We start from the raw sequence: 16,875 nt of genomic DNA, 5'->3' as shown, positions 1-16,875 counted from the left end.
ATGCAAAAAAAGTATATTAAAATAAAATAAAGTGAGGTAACATAGATTAGAACCTTTTTAGCATAACGGGCTGCCTAGCTCAGAAATGGGACAATATAAAGAGCGAGATGTAGGCAAGGATATTAAGGTAAATGGTTCAGGGTTTAGGTGTGCCCAAAGTGTGAAAGAGGGGATAAGAAGAGGAGAGAAATGATTAATGCAGGGAGGGCCTCTCGCCCATGGAGTGGGGTCAAATCTAGGGGGTCAGTTAGATTGTGCCACCTCCCAAAGATAAGGCATCAGTGTTTATGAGGGTTAATGGAGGGTGGACTGGTTATCTTGAAACTCTGTAGAAGGGTAAGGGAGGATACAGGGTTCTGATATGTATCCAAAGAGGGAAAGAGCTAGATAGGTTTAGCGATAGAATAGAATAAGAGGTGGGGTGTTCAGATAGAGAGGTTCCTCAGGTTTTTAAATTTCATTCAGATGTTTAATTACTTGAAATAGGTCTGTTAGTTCAGATAGGTGTGGAGATATGCAGAGTCTATTAAAGTGAGCCAGGTTTAAATTAATTGATTTTTGTATCTCATATAGGTTTGCAGTATTTTGCAGTGAGTTCCTCCATTAATACTAACCCATTGAGCTTTATTGATCATTCTCTTGGACCTACCTTTTGATTTGCAATCTCAGTGGATGATTTTAGTGCTGGTTTAAATTTAGGGGCTTTTTCCTCATCTGAGGATCCTCCTTTGTCGCAGATTTTACTGGCAAGTTCTCCAATCTTTCGTTTTAGTGTTTCTTCCTCCAGGTCAGCATCTGTGTGCACTCCGTGACTTGTAGACTAAAAGAATAAACAATGTCAGATTGTATACAGAACATTGTCTTCTCCTGTGAGAAGCCTAAGACAATGGGGCAAAGTTACCTCATCTGAATGTACAGACATTCTCTCCTCTAGGCGGTTTAGCATTCGTTCAATGGCAGACATGCGTTTGTTCAGATCAGAAATCTGTGAAAGAAGAGAATGGAGCAGGTAGGAAAGAGCCCACCACCAAAGCAAACTGTTACCACCACCAATAATCTCTTTCAAAACAACTTGAGTTTAACAAAGTTAAGAAATTAGAAATCAGAAGAGCAGATGAGAGGTAAAGGAAATGCATACATTCATTCATATCAACATCCCCAATCTTATTCTTGGCAAAAACGTGAGTAACTACTGGGACCTGCAGGCTGTGACTCTTCAATAAGTGATCACCTTTTCGGGCCAAGATTTATAGTGATAAACTAGTGATAAATTGTTGATGCGCACAAAACCAAAAAAAAACCTATAAGCACTTAAACACAGCATCGTTTTTTATTATTTGTATAAAAAAATCACATAAAGAACCAGACTATTCCTTAATCTACAATGCTCTACCCCAATCACCCCCCCCCCCAAAAAAAACCTCCCCAAAAAACCCCAAAAAAACAGATCAAATGTTTTGGCTATACAAATACGTGCAACCCTGTCACCACCAGGTCACTTTTAGTCAAGAGGTCACTTGTAAAAGAAGCCTTTATGTGTTAATCTATCTGGAGGCCCAGGTATTAAAGAGTTGCCACTTTTCAGCTACCCAACCACTGCATGCAAATTTTTGATGGTCAGAACAGCCAAATACTTGCTCTCCCTGCTGACCAGTATGGTTTCTTTTTCTGGTGCACATTCTGCAATGACGCACAAACTGGATGTAGGAACTATAGCGGCTGGAGGGGAAAAGCATAAATACACAGATCACTGGAAAAGTAAGTATATAAAACCTTCTTTAAAGGTGACATCTTGGCTAAAAGTACTAAAAGTGGTGACAAGATCACTATAGGAAGAATCAATTAGGGATTTACTAACCCCAAGAATGCAAATGACTTTTACACTAAGAACCCTAGTACAGTCTAATACCTTTCTGTCCCACTCTACCCTGCACAAGCGTTTACTAAAAGCAGGGGGCCTGTGCCCAAGTTGGACCCCACTGCTTGTGAACAAGAAAAAGTCTACAAACTTGTTGTGGAATGTGTGAGGGCACATCAGGCCCCACCTTCTTTGGGGTCTGTGTGGCTGGTACACATTGCACCCATGTAGGATAAGCCACTGCTGCCCAATAAATCTGGATTGTAATGTATACAGTCTGGGAATAACCAATTTTTACTACAACAAATGTACTCAGGGCCAGTGCTACCACTAGGCAAACTAGGCAGCCGCCTAGGGCGCCCTGCTGTCTAGGGTGCCCGGCCACTGATTTTCCTACTCTTTTCTCTCTACAGCAAGCAACTAAGTCTCAGCATCAGCAGGCAGCCGCACACCGTTTGTGCATAGTGTCAGAGGTGCAGCGGTGGCGGAGGACTGTGTCTGTGTCCCGACTCCCAAATGAATGGAAGCAAGCAAACATTCATTGATGGGCACTGGTAGGCTGCATTGATAGGCGCTGGTGAGGCTACATTTGATGGGCGCTGGTGAGGCAGGCTGCATTGATGGGTGCTGATGAGGCTGCATTGATGGGCATTGGTGAGGCTGCATTGATGTGGACTGGTAGGCTGCATTTGATGGGCACTGGTAAGGTTGCTTTGCTGGGTGCTGGTGTGGCTGAATTGATGGTCGCTGGTAGGCGGCATTTGATGGGTGCTGGTGAGGCTGCATTGATGGGCGCTGGTGAAGCTGCATTTGATGGGTGCTGGTGAGGCTGCATTTGATGGGGGCTGGTGGGCTGAATTTGATGGGCGCTTCATGAAAAAGGTAGGGTTTACATGGGCAGGGAAAAGGGGGCGGCAAAATGAGGTTTCGCCTAGGGTGTCAAAAACCCTTTCACCAGCCATGGATGTACTTATTTTAAATCTTCACCCCCCCCCCCCCCCCCCCCCCCACAGTTATTAGCTTTTGTACCACTTGACCCTCCCTTTTAGATTGTAAGCTCTAACGAGCCAGGCCCTCTGATTTCTCCTGTACTGAATTGTATAGTAACTGTACTGTACTGTCTGCCCTCATATTGTAAACATGCAAACTGTTATATAAACCCTGTATTATAATAATAATTTTCCTATCAAGGGTAGATAAATTGCTTTAAATGTAAAACACTCTCACAAATGCCCACTAGGTGTCATCAAATAAAATGTTAAGGTTGCAATTCATGCTGAACTGCATGCAAATATGAAAACACTATTTATGACAAGGAAAAAAACGACAAGCAAAACACTATTTAGTCTAGGTATGTGTTGATAAAAAATATTACTTTTATTGTACAACTACTATAAAATGTTAGAAAAACTAGTAGACAACTAGCATTGCAACTTTCATTCAACTAATACTGAATATATTATTAGATTGCTGTAATCTTTACATGCAGGAGAACTCACACTGGGAGAGAGTAAGTCAGCACAGTGACTCACAAGGGGCTCTCCTGTCTTGCTGTCAATGATGTGCTGCTACTCCTTCACTGTTCAGTCGGCAGGCTAGGGTGGGGCTTTGTTCAAGCTGCATTGGTTAAAGACCCCCCACACTGGAAGGGTTTGTTCATCAGGGGTAGCAAAATAAGGTGTAATTCCTACCCTGTTCTTCGATCCATCTGGGTCCTCCCAACAGTGTAAATGACCACACAAAACCTCTTTTCTAAAGTGCCTTAGGGTGTGATAACTTTGCTGCCTCCTCCATGGACAATTCAGGTTTAATAGCCCTGCATTGTAAGTGATTATACTAAAGGACCACTCACAGCCTGAAATGCTGGAGGCCATCACCATAGCCTGCCAGAGTGGGGGTAAGGCATGTAATTCAGCCTGCTTGTCTCCCCCTAAACATAACAAGCATTTGGTCCACTGCATTGCAGAGGGGCCCCGTTGTAATATTTTTAAGAGACCATGTAGAGCAGGGGTGCCCAACCTTTTGAAGAGCGAGGGCCACTTAAGCGACTTGGTAACCGGTCGCGGGCCACAATGAGCAGAGCAGGCGGATGACAGGTCCGTGCAGAGCAGACAAAGACACAGCCCACTCTACACTATGGGACCTCCGATACGCTCTGAGGGAAGGGGATTGATCCTCTTCTGTTATTTTTAATTTTTTTAGCGAATCAGATTGGAGGTAGGCAGGTGTAAAAGGACACAAATCTGTTTACATCTGCCGTTTCAAAGAGGTGAATGGAGGGTCCGATTGAGTCGGACCGATTGTGTGAAAGGTGCCTTTCACACTAATGCAGCACAGTGCACCTGTGTCTTTCCTGTGGGTTAGCTACACTTTGCCCTAGACTTCTATTATATCCTGCAGGTGTGGTGCACTTTCTGAAAGCACACCAAACCCGCAGGTAATAACAGAATTCTATGCCTCAGTGCAGGTAACTTTAAGGTGCATTGCACCTGCGGGTCAGTTTGAAAGCAGCCCAGTAACCACTGCGCAGATATGCGCATATATACTTCAATTTTAGTAATAAACTGACCTTTAATAACAGTCTTCCACTCAGGTATCGCTTGCTGTTGCTGTCCCTGGCAGAGTGCATTTGGTATCACTCTGCCTGTGGCAAGAGACTGACAAGCAGCCTGTCGGATTTTACATGTGATTATTACCAGTGGCTGTTATAGTCACTAGCAATAGTCACTGTCTCCCAGCAGGGGTGGCTTCCCCTGTCCCTCTGTGGGAACACAAGGGCTCTGCGGGAGCAATTGAGTTTTTTTTTTTTTGTCCTGCAACCTATCTATGGCTACCATGCTATAAGGATGGTAGTCCATGGTGGCAGCAAATCTTTTAATGCTCTTTACTCTTCTAAGACCGACCATAAATGGACTGATTTTCTTCTGTGTTGATGGGGGAATCCCGCCCACAGTGCCATTGTGTTCTTCCTGCAGGGGGAAAGCAGTCCCCAGCAGGAGAATGCAGTGATATATTTATTATTATTATACAGTAACACTCATATGTAAAATCTGACAGACTGGTTGTACCCAAGTGAATCGATTGATCAACTTGGGTACATTCAGCCTGCCCATACATGGTTTGAATCTCACCCAGTTCCTGCCGAACCACCCGAAATTCAAACCATCTATGGCTGGCTTAAGTAGATAACCTCAGTGTCAGTATCTGGATATCTTTCATTATTACATTTGCTTGTAGATATGATGAAATGGAAGGGTTAAAGTTATTTGGATATTTCCTGTCTGAGTGCATATCGTTGAACTCTTATAATGACAATCAGCCATTAATGTGATTTTTCTCCTGAGAGGTGCTTATTCTAAGAACAAGGCACATAAAAATAATTAACAAAACCATACAAAGAACTAGAGGGGCTTAAGAGGGATGTGAAAAAAAGGAAATCATTTACATCAAAAGTAAATCTTAGCCGTGGTTCTAAGTAATGAGCAAGCGCTGAAAAGAGTCTAATTACATCCATGGAAAACACATCATGCTCAGCACACTTCAGGCTGCTCTATGACAATGTCATATTGAAAAGGATGGGGACAGTGACTAGGCTTGGTTTCATGGTCAAGCTAACATTAATTAAGAGCCCATGTACAAAAAAAAGTTTTTCAAACATAATTTCAGGTGCATTAATTTTGACTGTGAACCAAAGCAGCCAACGTGCAATCGCCTTTCAACTTCTGCCAACTCCAAGCTTAAAAAAGGTGAAATCGAATTTGTAACTCGATTTTCACACCACCAATGCCAGTTACATTGGCATACTAGATATAGCTACCTGTACATTTTACAAAGAAATGCTTGCAACAAAAGCCCAGTAAAGTCACTGGTTGCAAGCTCAATAGTTCAAAAACTTGTTTTGGCATCCCCAAGTTTATTTATGGCTCAAAGATGGAAATATGGCTTCTAAACGACAAACTCTCCCTTCACCTGCCAAAATGAGACAGTGCTATCTCCATTAAACATTTGTATGCATGTGTTAGCCTTTAATTAATATGCGATTGTTTGTAACTTCTTAACATACCGTAATGCCGCGTACACATGATCAGACATTCCGACAACAAAATCCATGGGATTTTTTTCCGATGGATATTGCCTCAAACTTGTCTTGCATACACACGATCACACAATGTTGTTGGGAATTCCGAACGTCAAGAACGCAGTGACGTGCGATGAACCGAGAAAATTAAAAAGTTCAATAGCCAGTGCGGCTCTTCTGCTTGTTTCCAAGCATGTGTAGAACTTTGTGCGTCGGAATTGTGTACACACGATTGGAATTTCCAACAACGGATTTTGTTGTTGGAAAATTTGAGATCGAGATCTCAAATTTTGCGTGTCAGAAATTCCGATGGAAAATGACCGATGGAGCCTACGCACAGTGAGTATTTCCGACAAAAAGCTCCCATTGAACATTTTCCTTTGGAAAATCTGACCGCGTGTACGTGGCATAAGTTTGGCATTATTTCTGTCTGGAACAGCCACAGTGTAGACTGGTGTTACAACTTTTAAGCTAGGTACACATGGGCCCGCTGGGTTGAATGAAAAAAAAAAACTTCCTGTGTGTACCAGGATTAAGAACATTGCATATTATCTAAAGGTTGAGATTAATTTAGCTCTTAAGTCAAAACATTACCTGAGTGCCTGAATGATGCACATTTTCTTGAGAAGATGCTCGACTCCTGCGTCTTGGGGGAACTTTGGGAGCAGCGCCCCTCTCTTCATCTGAAGTGTCCATATCCCCAGAGTACTGTGATCCCTTGGGTACAAGGGAAGGGCTGCCTTTAGGGAGATAGCGGGTGCGAGTTAGTTGGGGATCAGGGAAGGGACAATTTACTTGGGATTCTGTTAAAGAAGGAAGGTCTGGAAAAATAGGGTGGGAAGGGGAAGAGGTTGAAAATAATGCATTATTTATAGTAGTTATACAAGAAAATATCTGTTGATAAGGGATCTATCTTTCAAGGGATAAGGGATGTAGAGAGATGTTTTACAGCTTTTGCCCACAAATAAGAGAATATATATCCACATAAACATCGAACAAAACATTCCGGGTGGGTATTAGCTGTTACACCCATCTGCTATGGTCATGGCTATGGCTATGGTTGGCACGGTTTGTCTCGCAGCAGATAATTACCAGAAAATATGAAGGGTTTACCATAAAACTAGACTATAGAAAACTTTTTTTCCTAAAATAGATGTAAAACTTAAGTAGAAGGCAATTTAATTACTGTGTGCATTATATATCATAAACAAATGTCATATTTTTTTACCCCATAAAAGCTTCTGTTTACTTCAGAGGTGTAAAGACACCACAAGTAAAGACTGCCATTGAGTCTGCAGCAATAGATCATTACTATTGTGACACATTGCAGACTGATTACAGAAAGCAATGGGTCACTAATGTAAATATTCCCTCAACAATGATGTCCGATGACCTGATGACATTTGCATTCACTATGCATGCATTAAATGCCCATGTAAGTCAGCTCAATGTGCGGCTGTGGTTTGCAGTCTGGAGTCCGGTGCGGTTTTGTTCACCGGTTCACTTGAATTCGCACCTAAAGCGGACCCAAGATTGCACAGGACCCTTTTTTTAGAAATGGACGGTGGCTTGAATTCGCACCTAAAGCGGACCCAAGATTGCACAGGACCCTTTTTTTAGAAATGGACGGTGGCTGCCCTGGACATGTGTGAACCAGCTCCTTTGAAAGCCAGCCTGATTCACATGTTATGCGAATCGATGTGGTTAAAAATGCATCCAATTTGCATATATGTGAACCAAGTCTAAATGATTATCGTCCAGTTGCCCTAACTATTATCATTATTAAATGTTTAGAGAGGCTTGTATTACTACATCTTAATGCAAGCATTCCTGTTGATCTGGATAAGTATCAGTTTTCCTATTGTGTAAACAGATCCACAGATGATGCAATTTCTATTGCGTTGCATACTGCCTTGACATATTGTGAGCACTCAAACACGTATGTTAGGATGTTATTCATTGATTTTAACTAGCATTTAAGAGAGTAGTTCCTGAAAAATTAATGGAAAAAGTTAAATACTTTGGGCCTATATCCATTGCTGTGCTCATGGATCATGGATTTCCTAACAAACAGGCCACAAATCGTGAGAATAGGAGATCAGGTGCCTAATACTATTATTTTGGATACAGGGATACCACCGGGATGTGTTCTGAGTCCGGCCCTGTTTACATTGATTATGTATAATTGTATTCCCATACATGCGTCTAACACTATAGTGAAGTTTGCTGATGACACCACTTTAGTTATACTCATACGAGATAATAATAAGACAGCTTATAGGCAGGACATTCAACATTTCATTGAGTGGTGTACAGAAAATGATTTAATACTTAATACTGCAAAAACTAAAGAAATAATAGTGGTATCAAAATATTTTCTGTTTTTCCTTCGGAGATTGAAGCAGGCTAGAGTGTCCTTTAAAACTACTTTCACACTGGAGGCATTTTTCAGGCACTAAAGTGGTAAAAATAGCACCTTTAAAGCGCCTGAAAAACACCTCCCCTGTAGCCCCAGTGTGAAAGCCCGAGTGCTTTCACACTGGGGTGGGGCACTTGCAGGACATTAGAAAAAGTCCTGCAAGCACCATCTTTCGGGCAGTGGGGGAGCGGTGTATACACCACTCCGCCACTGCCCCAGCTATTGAAATCAATGGCCACCGCTGCCGAAGCGCCTGCAAAGCACTTCAGAAGCAGCACTATTAACCCTAATTCAGTCGCTAGCGAGAGTTAAAAGTGTCTGCTAGTAGGCGACAAATAGCGTAAACCGTTAAAATTAGCAGTGCTTTACCACTAACGTCCCCCGCCCCAGTGGGAAAGTAGTGTAAGTGTTATTAAACCCACAACGGTAGAATCAGTCTGTATATGCAGTAAAGCATGCTTGTTATAATCACTGTGGAATCTAAGGGTTTAAACCTTCGCATTGTATAAAAAAGGCTGTTTGATCCTAACTTCTCTGATCTTCCCCTTTTTACACAGTCCCCAATCCATCTCCTGATAAGACAGAGCCCTTAGAGTCACTCTGCACGTGCTCAGTTTGGTGTGTATTGCTAGAGAGTTATTTTTTTTTCTTGGGAGGGTGCATGTGATCAGCACATGGCTAATCAGCACTGTCCAGACAGAGGGTCAGGGGTCCTGCAGTCTCATAGGGCAGTCAGAGTAGAATGAAAACTCCTCCTACAAGCTTTAACCAGACACTAGATAGAAGCCTTATGACTGCTATATACTGCTGATGAGAAAAGGTATTTAGCAGTTTGTATTTACTAAAATAATTAAATTTCCATGTTCTGGGTTTAGTAACACTTTAAGACTTCTGGTCAATTTCTATCATTGTACCATTGAGAGTATTCTTCTCCACTGTGCTGTAGTGTGGTACACCAGCTGCAGGTCAGAGGATAAGAAGTGGTTGTCTCATGTGGTGAAAACAGCACAGCGGATCATAGGTACAGAGCTACCGAATTTGGACACAGCATATGTCAGGCAATAAAAAAAGCGGGCAAAAGCTATTAGTAGTAAACCAACCCATCCAGGTTTGTTCCGTTGCCATCAGCGAAAAGTTATAGGACACTCAAAACGCACACTAATCACTTAAAGTATATATCCCCCCCCCCCCCCCAGGGCCTTATTGTCCATAACCCCACCAGTTTTAGGAACTTTATGTGGAATTTAAGTTTAAAAAAAAACATTTTATATTTTGTTATATTTAAGCAGATATGTGGGCATGTGCTAGAAGTATGTATGTGTGGTTGTGTTGAGAAATATTTTATTATTGTTATAAAGAGTATCCTGATCAATTTTGTTGTGTGTATACAATGACAATAAAGTATATTATTATCGTTACTGGCTCTAAAATCTGCAATGGTCATCTAGGTCTTTTAAATAAAAATTAATGCCAGGTGGAAATGTAAAATTAGCACTAAAATATATATTACAGCCCTTTTTCGTCTATTTTTCACATTACTAAATAATTCTAGCAGAACAGTTTCACAAATATTTTATCTGATGTCTAGGATTGCAGAGTTTTGTGACTTACTGGACCTCCGAATGTTGTCAAGACTACGGCGTCGGGAGTTGACTGTCAGACGGACTTCAGTACTAAACTCTTGCTCTGGATTAGCCGTAGCTTGTCCCTGATCCTGAAGTAGCTGGTGGAATACAGAAGCCAGTTCTGCCTCTGCAATGAGAGACTCTTTCCGAGCCACGTCTTTACCAGAGCTGGTGAACTCAGAAAATGACTGTATAATACAGAATAGATAAATATAGTGACTTCCAACAACCAAGACTCTGATTACTGTGTATGTACTTTATATATTCAACCAAGAGAATAAAGTCTACTGACCACCATAACAATCATAGTGAGAAATTAAGAAGTTAATCAGTGACAGACCCAAAGCACAAAAATACCTGGAAGACATCTTGATCTAGAGAAGGAGATAGCTGCATTGACTGTCTGCGAGACTGGGCTGAATACTCAGAGTCATTTTCAAAGTCATACGGATGGACAGAGAGTAGGCGCTTGGTCTTGCGCATCTTAAGGAGATAAAAGCGTTAGAAAGTGAAGTAATTGGAGGATGTGAGAAAACAATTTGGAAAGTTTGTAAAAAAAGATGCAGAGGTGCACTTCTTTAATATCTTGGCACTGACTCCTCCCGGCCCTTTAAGAGGTTTATGGTGCTGGGAGGCAGGACATGGCTTAAGATCATGTGACTGGCGTGACTGGCTGTCATGGCGATCACGTAGTCTGAAAACTCCCAATTACAATTCCCAAGAGGGAGCTTTCGGTTAGTTGACTGTAACAGTGCTGGGAGCGTGCAGCATGTGTGCTCTCAGCACAAGCATATAGGCAGAAATTATTGTAAATATGCGGCTCCTCTGCTCTAAGGAGGCTGAGAGGCCACATATTTGCGTACAGCCAGCGCAAAGGAGTTAAGCATACTTTTAGCCAAGAATACTTTGGAATGAAAAGGGGGAAGCCTATACAATATTTTTCACTTTTAGGCTAGGTTCACACTACTGCGGCTGTGATTTGATCCAATTTTGACATGATTTTGGCATGATTTTGACGTAATTTTCATGGCTCTGCTTTTTTGGTTTTGGCCAATGATAAGCATATCTGCTGTGACATAAATTAAAGGCGTCCCCTTATTTTTTACTTACTTGTTTGTTTATATTGTGTGGTGATTAAGCACTTATGTCCTCTCATTACAGCTACTTCTGCAGTCTTTATTGAAAAAGAGGAGGAGGTGTAGGTACTGGATCCACCCAGTAATTGAAAATAGGGAAGAGAGAGGACAGTTCTAGGTCATATATAATGACCTCTATGCACATGGGGAAAAGTTCTTCAATTACACATATGAGTGCATATGGTTATCCTTGTTAGATTTGTTTGTGGAGGGATGTGTCAGGGAGGAGGAGAGCAAATGGAGTTAAAAAGCATTGAAATTGCATCAAGAATACATCACAAACACATAAAACCAAACCACACGTGGATGCTTTTTTGCAATATAGTCTATGGGGCCAAAACCATGCTGAAATCTCACCAAAGTGGTATAGGACCCTTTTCCAAAATTGCACCATGCTGTACTGCATTGATGTAAATGGGCATCATTGGAAATGTGATATCCATTGTCATACGGTTCTGTGCGACTCAGGTCACATCTAAATTTGAAGTGTGAACAAGGCCTTAGTGTTCTCTGCTCTGAAGACTGATAGCTGTTGTAAGTTGTCTATAAATATATGTTTCTTCTATTTTCAAAATGGCAGTTCATCATAGCTCACTACATACTAGTTAAGGTCAGGGTCTCCTTCTGCCATTTCTGTTTTTATTTCTTGTTTTGGTGGCTTTTATATACCAGAGATATAAATGATTGTCATTAAAAAAAGTGCAACCAAAGCCAATGCTTACAATGGCAAGACAATCCAATACATTTTGTTTTAAATTGAAACCTTTCACTTAAAAATGTAAACTCAGTGGCCTCTACAGATATCTGGAATTTTATCAATGGTCCTAAAATTTAAATATACCCCACTTCAATGATTGATGGAATGGCGGTGTGGCTAGTATGGTCTTAATGCTTCTCCATAGCTCAAGGTACATTCCATGTGAGCTAAAAGGCCAATACAGTAGAGTTACCAATGCATCTTTTTTGTAATTCCAATAATAATATTCATTTTATATGAATTGCAAATCAGTGCTTGATCATGGATAAATCATCAGTCAATATTGTGAGCAGATGCAGACACAAGCCAATATAAATTAATGCTCTGGTTGTGTAATTACCATACTGTAGCGCTGAGCTTCTGCATTGTCCACCATGTCCTCATCATCATCGGCAAACATTCCAGCCCTTGCCTGACGCAGGTATTCTCCTAACATGGAGCAGAACAGCAAAATGTCAGCAGTAAAGGTGCTAACAAAACTTTCAATTGACATGTTCCTTTGCCCTGTGCCATAATCTATCTTTCACACTAGCATTGCAACCTTTGTTGCATAAGTGAGAGCTATCAGTAACGTTACTGTAACATTAGCAGTATTACTGGTGGCTCTTATAGCTATATGTACCACCTCCTTGCACTACAGCAGATAAGCCCATTTGTTGGCTGAAATGCTTGGCGAGGGAGGACCCATGCAGGGTTATGTTTACAAGCACCGGAGTCAAAGTATTTGGATGAAGCCCGAGACAGGCAGAATGTGGCAGCTTACTTTAAAGTGTACATACTGCTGCCAGTAACACTTTAACTTTAATCTATGCATTACATCCCCTCTTGGGTCTCTCATTTGGTTCTCCTTATTTATACCCCAAATTTCTGTAGCACCCCCCCCACTGACCCCTGTAGGCAGGATGGTACCCCCAGAGACAGGGTGGGCTGACATTTACCCCAGGGGTAGATTACTTAAAGTCTAACTAAAGGCAAAGCATTTTTTTAGTTTTGGATAGAGTGGAGATTGGGTTTTCCCCAGGAAGGTAATAGAAGGGAAATCTGCCAATGGGGACAGTTCTGGTGACCTGGGGGTCCCCAAGGAATTCCCTTAATTTGCAGGGATTTCCTCTTATTCCTCCTGTTTGTCTAAGAGACAGAAAGTGAAGGGAAATCTCTCCCAAAAAAAGCTGGAAGGTGTTATAACGTTCCCTTGCTCTACCCACAATAAAAAAAAATGTTATGCTTACAGTTCTACTTTAAGCATAGTGGGACATAAAGACAGGTGGGCATTGGTCACTTTAAGGCACAAACAAAAAGGAGTTTATTGACTCTCACTCAAAACTCCTGGGAGAGAGGAGAAGAGAGTTCAGAATACCCATTACTGGCCTGCAGACTCAAAAGCACAAAAAGAAGAGACACCAGTACAAAAAAAGTGCCTTTAAGATGGTCCCATCAATTTATATTTTCTTAATAGCAGCTATTTCCATTAGATAACCAAATCTTTCCTTGTAGCAGCAGAAGGCTTAATGATCCCATCTTGATGCTTTCCCAGGCTCTCCACAAGTTCTTCACCCAGGACCTCATGTTGCAGAGTGAGCTTGGGTACATCCCAGACATCACCTCTTCCTCTCCTGTCCTCAGCCATGCTCCCAGACCACAGAGCCTCAAGCACCATTGTGCTGCCCCAACAGGCATAGAATTGATATAGACTGTTTTCCTAACCATTTTCTATGGACATTTTATATTTAGTTCACATGCTACCTTCTAGTTAACTTTTTGTGGTAATGCACTTGTTTTCTCATGTTTATTTTCCCTTATGTTATGACACTCTTCCTTTATATGTAATGCTCCACCCTTCTTCCTGTGTTTGTACTTCCTGTGTCATGGATGCAGCAACAAGCCACATGTAGCAGGGCACATGTATTCTGCATTGTAAGCTACAGACAATATCATCGTTTGACCACATAAATACTACAACCTATTCCTCTGTTTGTATCCAGTCATCTGCTGTAACCTGATTTTCAGAATAAAAACATCTTTGTGGATGTAATCGGTATTTGGTGAGTTCAAGCTATCTGATGAGGATTTTCTCTGTGATTATATCTTATACAGGCCCGACATAGAGTTCTCACAAGGGATAAATTGCTTCACAGCATTCGGAGTCAGAATAACCAGGATACACAGGACAGGCAATCTTCTTCTGCTCATCTTCAGGCCTAATCACTCAGCTGCTCCACTTCACTCCCCAAATATTTATACTCTCTGGACATAAACCTCCTACTGGTTGGCTAGGGGAAGTATGAATATTCATAAATCATTTTACTATAGTTTCTCATACTAATACCAGAAGTACCAAAGACAGCTACTGGCATAAGGGAGAAACCCCAGCTCCTCTGAATTTAAGGGACTTTCCAAATGAACAAGTAAACTATAAATCAGTTAGGTTGTTTACCACCCAGGAGAACTAAATTTGAATAGTAGCCCCTGTTTAGGACAGGGTGGCTATACTTCCACAAGCTCTATCGTCTAGTAAAGGCACTGCTCTCTATGTTTTTGCCCATGGAGTTCATAAGAGTGAACACTTCTGGTCCTTGATGTTAATGGCAATGTTCTTTGAAGTGGTAGGTACTCGTCACTGGAGTAAATATATTCCACAGACATCATATATACTTATTGCTGTTTATTTTTTTGGTGGACAAGCTAAAATGTATCAGGACGTCTTCCTGTGTGATCACTAGACAGATATTCTGGTGTCTGTAAAGGACTACTCACTGTTAATGTCAGGTAGGCTGTAAACTCTGTCCTGAAGACCTATAAAGATATATTTATATATAGACTTACGTAGTTGAAATGTCAAGAATGATAAGAAAAAATATATTAATTAGTTCAGTAGCAAAAGACAGTGCTAAAACTGTTTAATACAGTTTTTTTCGTAAACCGGAAAATACATTACAATACATAATAAAATGCAAAGGCTTATAAGTATTTATACAGTACAAACAAGTTGATACATGTGCAGCATATATTATTATCCCAAGAGGGACCATGAGCACTTCTGATTATATTGAAACCAGCACCAGAGCAATAGATCAAGATATACTCACCAGATCTCTAGATTTTAAATAGAAACAAACGTAAATCGTGTTGTAACTTGTAGGAAGCCATCTCGATTGACACCCCCCCCCCCCCCCCCCCGGGTACACACTCTGTCCTACTACATGAATCCAGTCAAGGCGGCTTTTGGGTTTTTCCAAGATCCGTACATATATTATGCTACTCTGAGGTTCTTACGTGCCTGAAATCAATATACTGCTTTAAACTCAGTTGTGTCCTGTAGTATGAGACAGCGCTATAGGAAGCTAATTTTGCATCTAGCATGGGTGGACAAGCAAATAGTGGGGAATAAAGGATAAGGACACTTTGTTTAAATGGTCACTTATCCTTATAGGGATATGTAACAAGTGGACAGATTGAGCATACTGGAAATTTAAACAAGATGGGCTCTTACATTTACATTGCATTCGGGGCTTACAAATAAAAATAAGGTTTCCCCTTCCCTTCATCTCTTCCATTCCCCTCAAAGAAAATTTTGTACAACTGTTGGATTGGGCATTCCTGAAAATCTCTTGTTTTAATCTGGATGGACAAAAATGTGATATGGTTTTATGAGTCTTAGGACCCTAAAACCTATCTAGCACTGGTGGTTGAGAAAACTGTATTCACCTTTTTAGCCAAGGCATTAGCTGAGAGTAAGAATGATGCAATTTCTTGAGAAGATGTGCAACTCCTGTGTCTGGAAAATACTTTTTCCTTCATGCAGGGTATCGTAAACCACATTCCAGTACTGATAACTTATTTACAGCATACATATTTTGACTAATCTTTAATCTGAGGTTCCTTAATCACATTTCCCCATCATTCACTAGGATTCTGTAAGTCAGTGGCTTTGTTTTTCAAAGAGCTACAGTATGTTATGTTAATTCACAGGTGTGAGCGCCTTCCTCAGGAATTCTTCTAAGGAGTTGAGAAATAACAATGAATTGGTTCTTGCCTGCCATACAGAAAGCTGCCTTAGGCCCCATACAAACTATTAGATTTTCTGTAGATTTTTGTCTTCAGATTTACTAAAACCATATAATATGAGGTCAAACCTTATGCCCTTGTACACACGGTCGGAGATTCCGACGGAATGTGTCTGATCGGACCGTATTGTCGGATAATCCGACTGTGTGTGGTCTCCATCGGACTGTTTCCGTCAGAATATCCAACGGACCAAGTTTTCCAACTTGTCTATAAAATTTTCCGACAACATGCTCCGATCAGACATACTCCGATCATGTGTAGCCTACTCCGACGGAAAAAGTGCCACGCATGCTCAGATAAAATTCCTAGACCAAAGCTATTGGTTTCTAGCCTGAATGTAGTCCCGTCGTAACGAAATAACGTCATCACGTTATGTACAATCGGATTTTCCGACAACTTTGTCCGACCATGTGTATGCAACAGTTTCGGACAAAATCCGTCGGACAAAATCCAACGGATTTGGTTGTCAGAATGTCCGACCGTGTGTACAACTAAGAGTTTCAATTTGTATGCAATCAGGCAGGCCCTTGCACTACATGGTTTTGGTCAATCTGAAGACAAATATCTGCAAAAAATCTAATAGTGTGTATGGGCTTTAGGCGTAGGGAAAATGCAGGTCTTTTTATTGGTAAGGGGCAGAAAACAAGTTTGACTTTGCCCCTTGCATTTCTGTAAACATCACAAAAGACAACAACTGCAGCAATATCTGCACTTTTTAAAGAGGAGCTGCAGTCTGCTCACATAATTTGTAATAAAAACATATTTTTCATTCTGAAGCTTCCCTCCAACCACTTTAAATAATTTATGTATACTGTGATTCTGTACTTGCCAAATAAGCTTCAAAAATCACCCTCTGGCTGCAACCATTCTAACTGTGGGCAGCTGCCTGTTCACTTTCTGGATTTACACAGACACACAGAGGCCCACCTCCAGCTCT

The 16,875-nt window shown here is 41.2% G+C and overlaps 1 protein-coding gene across 8 annotated transcripts in view; it reads right to left on the bottom strand.

The window, feature by feature from the left end:
- MLPH (melanophilin) overlaps positions 1-16,875 on the bottom strand; it is a 122,864-nt gene that overhangs the window by 51,463 nt on the left and 54,526 nt on the right. For 4 of the 8 annotated variants that reach the window (XM_077448243.1, XM_077448249.1, XM_077448248.1 and 1 more), the window contains 7 exons: positions 14,628-14,666; positions 12,214-12,302; positions 10,338-10,463; positions 9,967-10,168; positions 6,531-6,757; positions 902-985; positions 650-820 (listed from right to left, as the gene is read on the bottom strand). In XM_077448243.1, coding sequence (XP_077304369.1) covers positions 650-820; positions 902-985; positions 6,531-6,757; positions 9,967-10,168; positions 10,338-10,463; positions 12,214-12,302; positions 14,628-14,666 — 938 coding nt within the window. The remainder of the gene's footprint in view (positions 1-649; positions 821-901; positions 986-6,530; positions 6,758-9,966; positions 10,169-10,337; positions 10,464-12,213; positions 12,303-14,627; positions 14,667-16,875) is intronic. The other 4 variants (XM_077448244.1, XM_077448245.1, XM_077448250.1 and 1 more) reach the window with 4 other exon arrangements.

The sequence above is a fragment of the Lithobates pipiens genome, unplaced genomic scaffold (genome assembly GCF_037356315.1).
Source record: "Lithobates pipiens isolate NorthernLeopardFrog02 unplaced genomic scaffold, aLitPip1_a1.2 Scaffold_22, whole genome shotgun sequence".
In the NCBI taxonomy this organism is placed as follows: domain Eukaryota; kingdom Metazoa; phylum Chordata; class Amphibia; order Anura; family Ranidae; genus Lithobates; species Lithobates pipiens.
This window is presented reverse-complemented; position numbering and strand designations above follow the sequence as displayed.